Here is a 15733-nt window from a genome sequence, read left to right as displayed (position 1 = left end):
AATGGCAGTTGATATAAATAAGCCCATGTGAATTCCAAACAAAGCTAAAGAAGCAAGGCTGTGCTCAAACTTTGGAAATGTTTGGAATGCAGTAACTGCTTGCTTGCACAATTTGCAGCTGTCCCACTTTTTTATTTTCATTCACTGGCTGGTGTTGGTCAAAATGGAAATCAAAATTATAATGGGGGAGTTGAAGGAAATAGTGAGACAAAATGAGAATTAATCTAAATATAGGACAAAAAGTAATTTGATGCTAAAAGGGGCAATCTGTGATTCAAACAATAATGAGCTGGACCCCACAGCCACTGATTTTGGTAAACAGATGAGGGATGGGGCTGGAGAAATGTAACTACTCTCAAACTGGATGCAAGAACAGACCATCCATAAGATCATAGTTATAGTTTTAACTATGTTTTGAGGCTTTAGTGTTTGTGTTCAATTACATTGTTTACAAACAATGGAGTAATACAGGCTTATATTTTGGGGTTCTAATGGGGAAGACAGTTGAAGTAGGCTCATGAGTCATTTAAAAGTTGTATTCTTCAAGAATCAATAGGCATATAAACAACCCAGAGTTCAACTCCCTGTCTGCCAGCAGTATATAGTATATACACTGAGTATAACAACTGACCAGGTGAATCCAGGTGAACGCTATAATCCCTTATTTTTGTCACTTGTTAAATCCACTTCAATCAGTGTAGATGAAGGGGAGGGGACAGGCTAAAGAAGGATTTTTAAACCTTGAGACAATTGAGACAGGGATTGTGTATGTGTGCCATTCAGAGGGTGAATGGGCAAGACAGAAACTGTAAGTGCCTTTGAACGGGGTATGGTAGTAGGTGCCAGGCGCACCGGTTTGTGTCAAGAACTGCAACGCTGCTGGGTTTTTCAAGCTCAACAGTTTCCCATGTGTATCAAAAATTATCCACCACCCAAAGGAAATCTAGCCAACTTGACACAACTGTGGGAAGCATTCAAGCCAACATAGGCTAGCATTCCTGTGGAACGTTTTCGACACTTTGTAGAGTATTTGTCTCAACAAATTGAGGCTGCTCTGAGGTGTTCCTAATGTTTAGAATACTCAGTGTACAGTATATCATTCATTTCAAAGTAAAGTATATAAATTGCAGATTGCCTCTTTAAAGAATGTTTACTAATCATATCAGTAGTGAAATCTGTTGTAACATCTACTCAAGTAAATCCCTGAGTGATCCTCCTCAGTATATCACCTGCACCTCTATTCATGTGGTGACAGCAAATGCATACACACACCACGGTGACTTTATTATTTTTTAAGTGCGAGCTTTCCCAAGGGCAACAATCCACTTCTTAAAGCATTATTATGTGTTGCACAGTGTAATAGTAAGTCATCGGCAATACTTGTATTAACTTGTGTTGCGGGTGTTTGAGATGGGTGCGCTTTAATATTTTCTGCTTTCCTAAGTGTGTTACCCAGGCTTCTTGGTAATGTTTACCTAAAGGAGTATGGTTTGAGTATCCTTCCATTATAGATACTGAACCTGCTGTCATAGTAACCGCTTGCTAAAGACACACTTTCCTTGGTCTCCTCTACTGGCCCAGTTAGATTAGCATATGTGCTCTTATCAGAGGCTTGGCCCCTTGGTGCTTGATCTGAGTGGCTGCTCCACCCTGTTTGCTTACCTGGAGGGCTTGGAGATGTCTTGAAGTCCTTTGCCCCAGCTGTCCGTCATTCTGTCCCCTGTGGCAAGATAAAACATGAAACATGAAATAGTTTAGTTTGTTAGCCAATATTTCAGTTATTCTATCTGAAATTACTTTAATAATTCAGAACAAGGGTGTACCTCAGTTGGCATTGTTACCTGTAATTGTGAGCAACCGGTAGGACAAATATGCCTAAACCCTCGAATTATTAAGAGCAATGTTCCTTTTCAAATCCTAGCAACCATGGAAAAAAGATTCAGTCATTTTTCTTTCTGTACAGATAATGCTGTGGATCCAACTGATGGCTTAAATTATATTCAGCTATTTGGTGCAGAGAACGTGAAGGTTAAGAAGTCTATGAGCTCTATTTTTGGCTGGCGCTAAGGAAATGCAAGTGTCAAATGCACATTAGTTTGCAATTTTGTCATGTAAAAAATGTTGCACTCTCATTTTCCAGCCCTAACAGCAGGTTCAGCAATTTACCTGTCTAACATCAGCTCACTTGCGCTGAGGTGGGAGGGGGGGCAATATTTGAGGTGTGTTCTTAAAAACACTGACAATTTCATGCAGTGCTAATGGGAAGTTTTAAGACCACAAAAATCAGGTCCTACAGGTACAGTTGATAATGGCATGGATTTTGAGAGCGGAAAGGCAGCCTAATCCAGCCATGATGCACATTGCCCATGGAAGAGAGATGTGCATTTTGTGCTGGTGAATCTCGAATTTAGAAACATAAAAACTATTGGTTCCCCCCCATTTTGTTTAATTTGATTAAAAACCATTAAAAACCAACCTCCGCTTAATCAAGGCTGGTTTAGCAGCATCACATAGGTGCATATTTTTATCCTTGCCTTTAGCAAAGTAGCCTATGGATTAAAATGTTGTAGCCTTTCCTGCAGTCAAATGACCAAATCACCATCTAGTGGCCTCATTGGTGGAATGTTAATAATAATAATAATTAATAATAATTAATACACTTTTTTCAACACCTGACAATCAGGTGTTTCTATGTCAAACACTTTTGTTTTATTTCAGTGTTCTGTAAATAAAGTGTAATATTATGATGCAAACTCAAAATTGAATACATTTTAATTGTATAAGTCCATAGCCGTGTATGGGATATGTATTTTTGATTCAAAGAAGATTTGTTTAAGACTACCAAGAAACATTCTGTGTGACCCTGATTTAGCCCACTGTCGTAAAATGGAAAAAAAGGTACTACAGTTTTTTGACCTAATTCTTTTTCATTATTCTCAATCCACATACAGTGCCTCTGGAAAGTTTTCAGACCCCTTGACTTTTTCCTAATTTTGTTATGTTACAGCCTTATTCTAAAATGTATTACATAGTTTTTTTCCCTTCATCAATCTACACAAAATACCCCATTTTGACAAAGCAAAAACATTTTGTTTTTAGAACTGTTTGCTTATTGATATAATTATATAAGTATTCAGACCCTCAATACTTTGCTGAAGTACCTTTGACAGCAATTACAGCCTCGAGTCTTCTTGTGTATGACGCTACAAGCTTGGCACACCTGTATTTGGGGAGTTTCTCCCATTCTTCCCTGCAGCTCTGTTACGTTGGATGGGGAGCGTTGCTGCACAGCTATTTTCAGGTCGCTCCAGAGATGTTTGATCAGTTTCAAATCCAGGTTCTGGCTGGGCCACTCAAAGATATCCAGAGACTTGTCCCGAAGCCACTCCTGCATTGTCTTGGCTTTGTGCTTGGGGTCGTTGTTCTATTGGAAGGTGAACCTTTGCCGCAGTCTGAGGTCCCGATCGCTCTGCAGCAGGTTTTCATCAAGGAACTCTCTGTACTTTGCTCTGTTCTTCTTTGCCTTAGATCCTGACTAGTCTCGCAGTCCCTAGTGCTGAAAAACATCCCCACAGGGAAGGTGTCGGGATTTCTCCATATGTGGCGCATGGCATTCGCAGCAGCAGGTAGCCTAGTGGTTAGAGTGTTGGACTAGAAACCGAAAGGTGACAAGGTAAAAATCTGTTGTTCTGCCCCTGATCAAGGCAGTTATCCCACTGTTCCTAGGCCGTCATTGAAAATAATAATTTGTTCTTAACTGACATGCCTAGTTAATTAAAGGTAAATCACCGGGTGGTGCAGTGGTCTAAGGCACTGCATTTCAGTGCTAGCTGAATCAAACATTCAGGCCTAATAATACAATATTGGTTTCATCAGGCCAGAGAATCTTGTTTGCCTTATGGCAAACTTTAAGCAGGCTGTCATGTGCCTTTTACTGAGAAGTGGCTTCCGTCTGGCCACTCTACATAAAGGCCTGATTGGTGGAGTGCTGCAGAGATGGTTGTCCTTCTGGAAGGTTCTCCCATCTCCACCGAGGAACTGTAGAGTTCTGTCAGAGTGACCATCGGGTTCTTGGACATCTCCTTGACAAAGGCCCTTCTCTCCTGATTGCTCAGTTTGGCCGGAATGCCAGCTCTAGGAAGATTCTTGGTGGATCCAAACTTATTACATTAAAGAATGATGGAGGCCATTGTGTTCTTGGGGACCTTCAATGCTGCATTGATATATAGACAGGTGTGTGCCTTTCCAAATGTCTAATCAATTGTAGAAATGTCTTAAGGATGATCAATGGAAAGAGGATGACCCTGAGCTCAATGTCGAGTCTCACAGCAAAATGTCTGAATACTTTTGTAAATAAGGTATTTCTGTTTTTAAATTTGTATACATTTGCAAACATTTCTACCAACCTGTTCTCACTTTGTCATTATGGGGTATTGTGTGTAGATTGATGAGGAATTTTGTTTAGATGCGCATAAAACGCTCTAAGTTGCTTTTGCTGTAATATAACTATATTTAGACATAGCCTATTTAAAACATGTTGTTGTTTCATTTTTATTAGAATTTGATTAGTATTATACACTCTTTCCAGGCCTTCTCAATAGCTTTGTAAATGTAATCTTGCTTATTGACTGCGTTTGGCATGTCCATGTCCAGACTGCAATTTACAGTAGACCGAGACCCTATATCACTGTGAATGCTCTAGCCAATGTTTAACAACATATTTCTATATTGAAGCAATGCAATAAGAACAATGTGGATTTCAAAAGTTTTCAACATATTTAGCAGATATGGGGCAGGATATTTTACATTGAAATTGGAAATGATGATGATACAATACATAAAAAAAATGTAAATACACAATTTGAAGCAACCACATAGCCATGGAGCACGTTCTGAATGACAAAGTGAGGATCCAATCCACGACACCCACAACTTGTTTATTTATCAAAACTCTGACGTTTTGCACCACCACCTGCTACTGTGCACATAATTCAAGTTCTGACAACAGCAAAAATATCTCTGACACACCCCGAACCTATAACGCTACCACCAGCGCTAATATTTACCATTACGTTAGGTTTGTTAAAATAGAGCCCTACAACTACCATGTTGCTTCGAGTGAATACTACACAGGTGTTCTCAAAATATATCTTGCCACACATTAAACTGTTGGCATTTCATGTATTCTCCTTCATGCATTTGAGACAAGGATGGGAAAAGACATGGTACCTGCATGCATAGCCTGGTTCTGAATACCTCTGCTTCCTTCTTTGGTCTCAATGTGGTCTCCACCTTCGTCTTCTGTGGTCTCGGAGTCTGAAAGAGCGACAAGGAAAAGGTATTAGACTCAAGTGGATTGACAACATATGGTCTTGCATGACATTCCATTTTAAAACCATGGGGTGAATCCTAACCTACAACACTCAAGTCAAATTATCACTTTGACATCAATGTATAACTAAATGAAAATCTTACAAAAGTGGAAATTAGGATTCATTCCTTTTTATAGCCCAGCAATAACACACCTGATTTAACTAAAAAACAAGCTCTAGATTAGTTGAAATCGGTGTGTCATCGCTGAGTCCGAGCCAAATTGTGAGAGGTCCCCCAGGAATGGATTGTGAAGCATTGCATTAGGAAAAGCCAACATTACATATAGAAGAGGACAAAGCTACCAGTAATATAAACAAATCAGGTGCCAAAAGGAAGCTATATTCAGATTTCAATGTTTGTAAATAGAGAATTTTTCGCACTGCACTTTCAGAGGTGCGTTTGATGTGTCCCAAAAGCATGAAGCTGACAATTGATTTTGAAATCTTCATTTGCAACGATTAAATTCTGGACATTAAGTAAGCAGTGGTGAACCAAGATGGTAACAAGGACATTTACCATTACTGTGCTGCAGTAATGATAATTTATGTTTCCATAGCTACAGTGCCTTTGGAAAGTGTTCACACCCGTTGACATTTTCAACATTTGTTGTATTACAAAATAAAACACTAATACGTCTTGATTAGATAAGTATTCAACCCCCTGAGTCAATACATGTTAGAATCACCTTTGGCAGCTAATTTAGATTATTATTGTGGAGTAACTACAATGTTGTTGATCCATCCTATTCTTTCTCTTATCACAGCTCACTAACTGGTTTAAAATCACCATTGGCCTCATGGAGAAATCCCTGAGTGGTCTCTGTCAACTGAGTTAGGAAGGACGCCTGGGGCTTTGTAGTAACTGGGTGTATTGATACACCATCCAAAGTGTAATTAATAACTTTACCATGCTCAAAGAGATATTCAATTTGTTATCTGACTTGTTAAGCAAATTTTTCCTCCTTAAGTTATTTAGGCTTGCCATAACAAAGGGGTTGAATTCTTATTGACTCGAGACATTTGAGCTTTTTGTTTTAAATTAATTTGTAATTAATTTCCGAAAAAATAATTCCACTTTGACATAATTGGGTATTTTGTGTAGATCAGTGACACAAAATCTAAATATAAACCGTTTTAAATTCAAGCTGTAACACAACAAAATGTGAAAAAAGTCAAGGGGTGTGAATACTTTTTGAAGATACTAAGTACCATCCCTCACAAATGGCAGATACTCAAGACAGACCTCTATCATGATATGTTTCAGCTAATTGGTGGTTCAGTAACCATTGTTATTAGTGTCTTGCATAATTTACTATGACATTTGATGTTATCAACAGTCAACCTATTGCAATGTTAGAGGTCAAGTGGGAAAGCTGTTTCGAACTAGCCGTAACATTACACTTTAATTCTTACCTTACACAGTAAGGTGTGTGGGGAAAACATTCAAATATTTATTTTGGAGCAATTTACTATTGTACATTTCTGGAGTCAGTTTGATCATCATGAGTGAATCATCTCACTAGGCACACCATATAATTTCAACATGGATAATTGGGTAATATTTGGTTGGGAGGTTGATCAATGAGATTGCAAGCTATATTCATCCACTCAAAAAGACAGCCAAGGGTTAGTTGAATTTCAAATTTGTTATCACTATGCTTTCAACCATCTAAAAGCACAACCAAATTCCAATGAAAAAAATGTCTGATATTTGGTTTAGTTAGGACGCAAATGTCTATAACTGTGCTTTTAACAATGTAAAAGCACAGTAAAGTTCCAATGGGAATACAGTGCCAAATATTTTGTTTATTTATACAACAGATTAATGTGTTATCACTGTGCTTCATCTGGGAAGCAGAACCAATCGACCTGGATTGCAGTTGAGATTACATTAAAAGTACATGGTGCAAGTGATCAATGCCTCTCGAGGTTCTGCAGCAATTGTGATGATCTCCACTCACCTGTAATGACCTCTACATGCTATCTTGAACGTGCACACACTATATGATTACATAAGAAGAAATATACAGTTACAGTAACCTCACGGATGTGTTACATGTTAAGGTTGAATGTTACATTTGTTTGTAAGATATCGTTAACTTTAAGCTAGAACAGGGCTCCGGGCAGCCGAGCGGAAATGGAGGAAAACTCGCCTCCCTGCGGACCTGACATCCTTTCACTCCCTCCTCTCTACATTTTCCTCTTCTCTCTCTGCTGCTAAAGCCACTTTCTACCACTCTAAATTCCAAGCATCTGCCTCTAACCCTAGGAAGCTCTTTGCAACCTTCTCCTCCCTCCTGAATCCTCCTCCCCCTCCCCCCTCCTCCCCTCTCTGCAGATGACTTCGTCAACCATTTTTCGACGACATCCGATCCTCGTTTGCTAAGTCAAACGACACCGCTGGTTCTGCTCACACTGCCCTACCCTGTGCTCTGACCTCTTTCTCCCCTCTCTCTCCAGATGAAATCTCGCGTCTTGTTACAACCTGCCCGCTTGACCCTATCCCCTCCTCTCTTCTCCAGACCATTTCCGGAGACCTCCTCCCTTACCTCACCTCGCTCATCAACTCATCCCTGACCGCTGGCTACGTCCCTTCCGTCTTCAAGAGAGCGAGAGTTGCACCCCTTCTGAAAAAACCTACACTCGATCCCTCCGATGTCAACAACTACAGACCAGTATCCCTTCTTTCTTTTCTCTCCAAAACTCTTGAACGTGCCGTCCTTGGCCAGCTCTCCCGCTATCTCTCTCAGAATGACCTTCTTGATCCAAATCAGTCAGGTTTCAAGACTAGTCATTCAACTGAGACTGCTCTTCTCTGTATCACGGAGGCGCTCCGCACTGCTAAAGCTAACTCTCTCTCCTCTGCTCTCATCCTTCTAGACCTATCGGCTGCCTTCGATACTGTGAACCATCAGATCCTCCTCTCCAAGTTGGGCATCTGACGCTTGGATTGCGTCCTACCTGACAGGTCGCTCCTACCAGGTGGCGTGGCGAGAATCCGTCTCCACACCACGTGCTCTCACCACTGGTGTCCCCCAGGGCTCTGTTCTAGGCCCTCTCCTATCCTCGCTATACACCAAGTCACTTGGCTCTGTCATAACCTCACATGGTCTCTCCTATCATTGCTATGCAGACGACACACAATTAATCTTCTCCTTTCCCCCTTCTGATGACCAGGTGGCGAATCGCATCTCTGCATGTCTGGCAGACATATCCGTGTGGATGACGGATCACCACCTCAAGCTGAACCTCGGCAAGACGGAACTGCTCTTCCTCCCGGGAAGGACTGCCCGTTCCATGATCTCGCCATCACGGTTGACAACTCCATTGTGTCCTCCTCCCAGAGCGCTAAGAACCTTGGCGTGATCCTGGACAACACCCTGTCGTTCTCAACTAACATCAAGGCGGTGGCCCGTTCCTGTAGGTTCATGCTCTACAACATCCGCAGAGTACGACCCTGCCTCACACAGGAAGCGGCGCAGGTCCTAATCCAGGCACTTGTCATCTCCCGTCTGGATTACTGCAACTCGCTGCTGGCTGGGCTCCCTGCCTGTGCCATTAAACCCCTACAACTCATCCAGAACGCCGCAGCCCGTCTGGTGTTCAACCTTCCCAAGTTCTCTCACGTCACCCGCTCCTCCGCTCCCTCCACTGGCTTCCAGTTGAAGTTCGCATCCGCTACAAGACCATGGTGCTTGCCTACGGAGCTGTGAGGGGAACGGCACCTCAGTACCTCCAGGCTCTGATCAGGCCCTACACCCAAACAAGGGCACTGCGTTCATCCACCTCTGGCCTGCTCGCCTCCCTACCACTGAGGAAGTACAGTTCCGCTCAGCCCAGTCAAAACTGTTCGCTGCTCTGGCCCCCAATGGTGGAACAAACTCCCTCACGACGCCAGGACAGCGGAGTCAATCACCACCTTCCGGAGACACCTGAAACCCCACCTCTTTAAGGAATACCTAGGATAGGATAAAGTAATCCCTCTCACCCCCTCCCCTGAAAAGATTTAGATGCACTACTGTTCCACTGGAGGTCATAAGGTGAATGCACCAATTTGTAAGTCGCTCTGGATAAGAGCGTCTGCTAAATGACTTAAATGTAAATGTTAAATGATTTACTGTATTACAAAACCAATATTGAATTGTGCTTGGTTGATAAGGAAACCAAATATCAACATTTAAAGATGTATCTTTTGCTTGGATAGTTCAATATGTGCCACTGACTTCAATTACAGTTTGTCTACAAATTAATAATTGATATGTTGGATTCACATCTCCATCACAAACATGAATCTAAGTTTTAAAAAATTGAATTATATCAATCAAATCAATGGAGACGAAATTACTTTTTTCAAATCCAAAGTACACTACATGACCAAATGTATGTACTGTAGACACCTGCTCATCGAACATCTCATTCCAAAATCCTGGGCATTAATATGGAGTTGGGCCCCCCCTTTGCTGCTGTATCAGACTCCACTCTTCTGGAAAAGCTTTCCACTCGATGTTGGTACATTGCTGCGGGGACTTGCTTCCATTCAACCACGAGCATTAATGAGGTCGGGCACTGATTTTGGCCGATTAGGCTTGGCTCGCAGTCGGCGTTCCAATTCATCCCATTTCTGCATGGACCTCACTTTGTGCACGGTGGCATTGTCATGCTGAAACAGGAAAGGGCCTTCCCTAAACTGTTGCAACAAAGTTGGAAGCACAGAATCATCTAGATGCTGTAGCGTTAAGATTTCCCTTCACTCAAACTAAGGGGCCTAGCCCGAACCATGATAAACAGCCCCAGACCATTATTCCCCCTCCACCAAACTTTACAGTTGGCACTATGCATTGGGCAGGTAGCGTTCTCCTGGAATCCGCCAAACCCCGATTTGTCCGTCAGACTGCGAGATGGTGAAGCATGATTCATCACTCCAGAGAACGGGTTTCCACTGCTCCAGAGTCCAATGACGGCGAGCTTTACAACACTCCAGCCGCTTTTGGCATTGTGCATGCTGGTCTTAAGCTTGTGTACGGCTGCTCAGCCATGGAAACCTATTTCATGAAGCTCCCAACGAACAGTTATTGTACTGACGTTGCTTCCAGAGGCATGTTGGAACTCGGTAGTGAGTGTTGCAACCGAGGACAGCACTCGACGGTCCTGTTCTGTGAGCTTGTGTGGCCTACCACTTTGCAGCTGAGCCCTTGCTGTTCATAGATGTTTACACTTCACAATAACAGCACTTACAGTTGACCGTGGCAGCCCCTAGCAGGTCAGAAATCTGATGAACTGACTTGTTTCGAAGGTGGCATGCTATGACGGTGCCATGCTGAATGTCACTGAGGTATTCAGTAAGTCCATTCCACTGCCAATATTTCCTGTGGAGATCGCATGGCTGTGTGCTCGATTTTATACACCTGTCAGCAATGGGTGTGGCTGAAATAGCCCAATCCACAAATTTGAAGGTGTGTCCACATACTTTTATATATAGTTTATTTTCTACATAAATTCCATGTCACAATACGTTGACAAATTAGGATGAAACAACGTTGATTCAACCATATTGTGCCCAGTCGGATACTTCTCCTTGTCTTTGCATACCAAACACAAAATAGCAAGACAGACATTTTGTCAAGTTTGAGTTAAGCGTCACAGAGCAGTAATTTAAAACTGTCTCATGTAAGACAGAGTGAGACACTGCCATCAGTGATGGCTCACTGCCATTAGTACAACTCAAACAGAACACAACTACTCACTGAACACACATTTCAGCTAAGCTGTACTCAACAGCATCATTGTTCACACCACCTGAACATCTTCGCAGCATCACCGAGTTGTTCAGACTGCCAAACATTCTCAACATACAGCTCCACCACACAAAGTCATGGCTAGAGCTCGGAATAGATAAGACTCCACTGAGTCATCAGTAACCCAGCAGCTCTCATGAGATGTTCTCCACCTCAACATGGGAGGACTAGATGCTTAGAGCTCACTGCTTCAAACAGAATGATCATCTGATGTTCATCTAAATGGCTAGACTTAACTTGAGTATGAGCTTGAATTAGATAACATCAACATAATTATACTATACTACAGTTATATGAATATGTACTCAATTTTATTCATATGTGCAACTTATCCAATTCAGTTAAATCACATGAAATAGTGGTGTTAATGGTGATTGTGATCATAGAATGTTATTTAACAAAAACAGAGAAGATTTCCGTTGACACTTTTATTATTACAATATTTTACCAAAATAATTGGAAAACGAAATGAGCAAACATATCAGATCAAAAAAGAAATATGTTGTAAATTGGCATGCCACTAGCTGTCAGACTTGACATCGGTAATGTGTTCTAGTAACCTGTTATTCCTAACTCCAAACAAACCATGAGAGGATGATCCAAATGGCGGCTATGAGAGGCCAGTTTTCTGAAAGGAGAAACAAAAAGTCATTTAATGACATGTTAAAAACTGAATTACAATGCAGAAATATAATACAGCAAGTGTTTATTTGTTATAATCATACAATAACAGTGATAATATCCTTTCCTTTGCATGCACATGCACATGCATTATTGGAGCTGTATGATGCAACATGTGAGAGATGAATGAGTGAGTAATGTGTCTTCTCCCTGGATTTCTGATTCAAAGGTAACATTTTTAGAGAGCCTGGCAGGTATTATACAGCTGTTAGAAAGTCTGCCAGCGGGGTTGTGATGAAGCGGAGCTGTCATGTCACACCCTGATCTGTTTCTCCTGTCTTTGTGCTTGTCTCTACCCCCCTCCTGGTGTCGCCCATCTTCACCATTATCCCCAGTCTATTTTTTATACCTGTGTTCTCTGTTTGTCTGTTGCCAGTTCATTTTGTCCATCAAGCCTACCAGCGTATTCCCCTTGCTCCTGTCTTTGTCTATAGTTCCTGTTTTTTAGTTTTCCGGTTTTGACCATTCTGCCTGCCCTGAGCCTGCCTGCTGTTTTGTACCTTTTGGCTCTGATCTAGATTACTGACCTCTGCCTGCCCTTGGCCTGTTGTTTTGCCTGCCCCTGTTCTAGTCATAAACTTATGTTACTTCAACACTGTCTGCATCTGGGTCTTTCCTAAAACGTGATAGTCATGCCCACTCTGCTGTCCTGGGACACTGTGGAACATGCCTCCAGTAGCGAGAAGCGCACCTAAAGTCTCTTGCTAACAATCCAGATATACCCCAACCAAAAACCCTGGATGAATGAATATATCCGTACTATGCGGAGAGCCATTGTTACAGCATTCAATGTCAGCACAACGAACATTGGTGACTCGGTGGTGCGCAACGCCTACAAGGCAAGCAGGTACAAGCTCCTCAAATCTATTAGGGATGCAAAAAGACAATACAGACTCAAACTTGAATTGATGTTTGAAAACTCAGACTCGCAATGTACAGTCAGGTCCATAAATATTTGGACATTGACCAAGTTATTATTTTAGCTGACTACCACAGCGTGTTGGAGTTGACTTTAAATAATGAATATGAGCTGAAAATGCAGATCTAATCTAAAATCTAATCACATGTGGAATTTACATGTTATAGACAGACGCGTGCTACATGGCAGACCAATCTGAACTCATCTTTTGGCATGTACAGCCCATCCATTATGGTTCCTGTCTTTTTCCGTGGCCAACTAGATGGTAATTTAACAATTTTATTTGTATTTACAGATGGCATACAAGTTTGTTATTAAGGCATGTTAGTTGACATGTTCCAGAAGGCATTTCTGCCTTTGATTTTTTTTTTTATTCTGAAATGAGTCACATATGTTGGTCTTCTGTTGGAAGAAGCCCAGGTAAAAGAACAGCGATGCTAGCCCTCTGTGTTTATCATTTTTACATGTTAAAATTAGCGCTGTCAGAGTTGATCAGTTAACCTTTTTGGGATAGGGGGCAGCATTTTCACTTTTGGATGAATAGCGTGCAAAGAGAGAACTGCCTCCTACTCTGTCCCAGATGCTAATATATGCATACTATTATTAGTATTGGATAGAAAACACTCTGACGTTTCTAAAACTGTTTGAATGATGTCTGTGAGTATAACAGAACTCATATGGCAGGCGAACACCTGAGAAAAATCCAACCAGGAAGTGGGACATCTGAGGTATGTAGTTTTTCAAAGCTTGGCCTACCGAATACACATTGAGATATGGATAAAGTTGCACTTCCTACGGCTTCCACTAGATGTCAACCGCCTTTAGAAACTTGAATGAGGATTCTACTATAAAGGAGGGGCTCATGAGACCTCTTTGAGTCAGTGTTCTGGCAGAGTGCCTTGGTCTCATGACTCGCCATCCCGACAGAGTTACCTCTCGTTCTAGTGCTTTTCTGAAGACAAAGGAATTCTCCGATTGGAACATTATTGGTGTTTTATGTTAAAAACATCCTAAAGATTGATTCCACACATCGTTTGACATGTTTCTAAAGGACTGTAACGGAACTTTTCGAGTTTTTGTCTGGATGAAGTGCTTGCGCCTCATGAAGATGGATTACTGGGCTGAACACGCTAACAACAAGAGGCTATTTGGACATAAATGATGGAACTTTATGGAACAAATCAGTAATTTATTGTCGAACTGGGATTCCTGGGAGGGCCTTCTGATGACGATCATCAAAGGTAAGTGAATATTCATGGTGTTGTTTCCAAAATGGCGGATATTCCTCTGGCTGTTTTGGGTTCTGAACGCCGTTCTCAGATTATGCTTTTTCCGTAAAGTTTAAAAAAAATCTGACACAGCGGTTGCATTAAGAAGAAGTATATCTTTAATTCTGTGAATAACACTTGTATCTTTTATCAATGATAATAATAATGAGAGATAATTATGAGTATTTCTGCAAAATCACCAGATGTTTTGGAATCAAAACATTACTGCATGTAAGGCGCCAATGTAAACTGAGATTTTTGGATATAAATATGCACATTATCGAACAAAACATACATGTATTGTGTAACATGATGTCCTATGAGTGTCATCTGATGAAGATCATCAAAGGTTAGTGATGAATTTTATCCACATTTCTGCTTTTTGTGACTCCTATCTTTGGCTGGGAAAATGTCTGTGTTTTTTCGACTTGACTATGACCTAACATAATCCTATGTTATGCTTTAGCTGTAAAACATTTTTGAAATCGGACCCAGTGGGTAGATTAACAAGATGTTTCTCTTTCATTTGCTGTATTGGACTTGTTAATGTGTGAAAGTTACATATTTCAAAAAAATATTTTTGAATTTCACGCGTTGCCTTTTCAGCAGAATGTTGTTAACTCAAGTTAACTTTTTGAAATTTTTGCAAACACTGTTTTTATCACATTGTCTCAAAGCATTCAAGATACACTGAAAACTTTCAAAATACATAATCTATACAGCTAAAAAGAACAATGCGATGTCAAAACAAGTTAACTTTGATGTATTAATATCACATGTGAAAAAGCCAATGTGAAACAGACTCACACGTCTGTTTTGCCCAAGTGACATTTTTTTACGTGATTTGTTCACGTGAAAAATGTTTGTGAAACGTGACATTTTTCTACTGAGCCATTTACTCTGTTCGTATTTTTTTTCTTGTATTATTTCTTATTGTTGTTGCATTGCCGAGAAGCAACCTGCAAGTAAGCTTTTAGTTGGACTGTGTATACCATTGTGTATCCCATACATACAACTAATAAAACTTGAAAACTGTTACATTTTCCAAAATGGCAGTGGGACCTGCCAAATAAAGCAACACATACTTGGCTGGTCCTTTTAGTCCTCATACATAGCTACAAAACAGCCCTCTCTGAACATGAAGTTGAGGCTGCAAACATCTACTACATGGCACCGGAGAAGAAGACACTACCCTCTACCCACTACCCTCTTCAACCACCCGAGCCACTGCCTGTTCAAGTCAGTACAGGTGCATCAAAGCTGGGACCGAGAGACTGAAAAACAGCTTCTATCTCAAGGCCATCAGACTGTTAAACAGCCATCACTGACATTGAGTGGCTGCTGCCAACATACGGACTCAAATCTGCCACTTTAATAATTCAAATTTGGATGTAATAAATGTCTCACTAGTCACTTTAAACAATGCCACTTTATATAATGTTTACATACCCTACATTACTCATCTCATATGTATATACTGTACTCTACACCATCTACTGCATCCTGCCCATGCCATTTGGGCATCGCTCATCCATATATGTATATGTACATATTCTTATTCATTCCTTTACACTTGTGTCTAAATGGTAGTTGTTATGGAATTGTTAGATTACGTGTTATAAATTACTGCATAGTCGGAAGTAGAAGCACAAGCAGTTCGCTACACTCGCAATAACATCTGTTAACCATGTGAATGTG

General features: G+C 41.0%; 1 protein-coding gene across 1 annotated transcript in view; it reads right to left on the bottom strand.

Annotated features, from left to right (window-relative positions):
- The window catches only part of LOC115101006 (striated muscle preferentially expressed protein kinase-like), a 180625-nt gene that overhangs the window by 131672 nt on the left and 33220 nt on the right, over positions 1-15733 (bottom strand). The window contains 2 exon segments of the mRNA XM_065023552.1: positions 1663-1720; positions 5230-5316. Coding sequence (XP_064879624.1) covers positions 1663-1720; positions 5230-5316 — 145 coding nt within the window.

Source organism: Oncorhynchus nerka, linkage group LG1, assembly GCF_034236695.1.
Source record: "Oncorhynchus nerka isolate Pitt River linkage group LG1, Oner_Uvic_2.0, whole genome shotgun sequence".
NCBI lineage: Eukaryota > Metazoa > Chordata > Actinopteri > Salmoniformes > Salmonidae > Oncorhynchus > Oncorhynchus nerka.
This window is presented reverse-complemented; position numbering and strand designations above follow the sequence as displayed.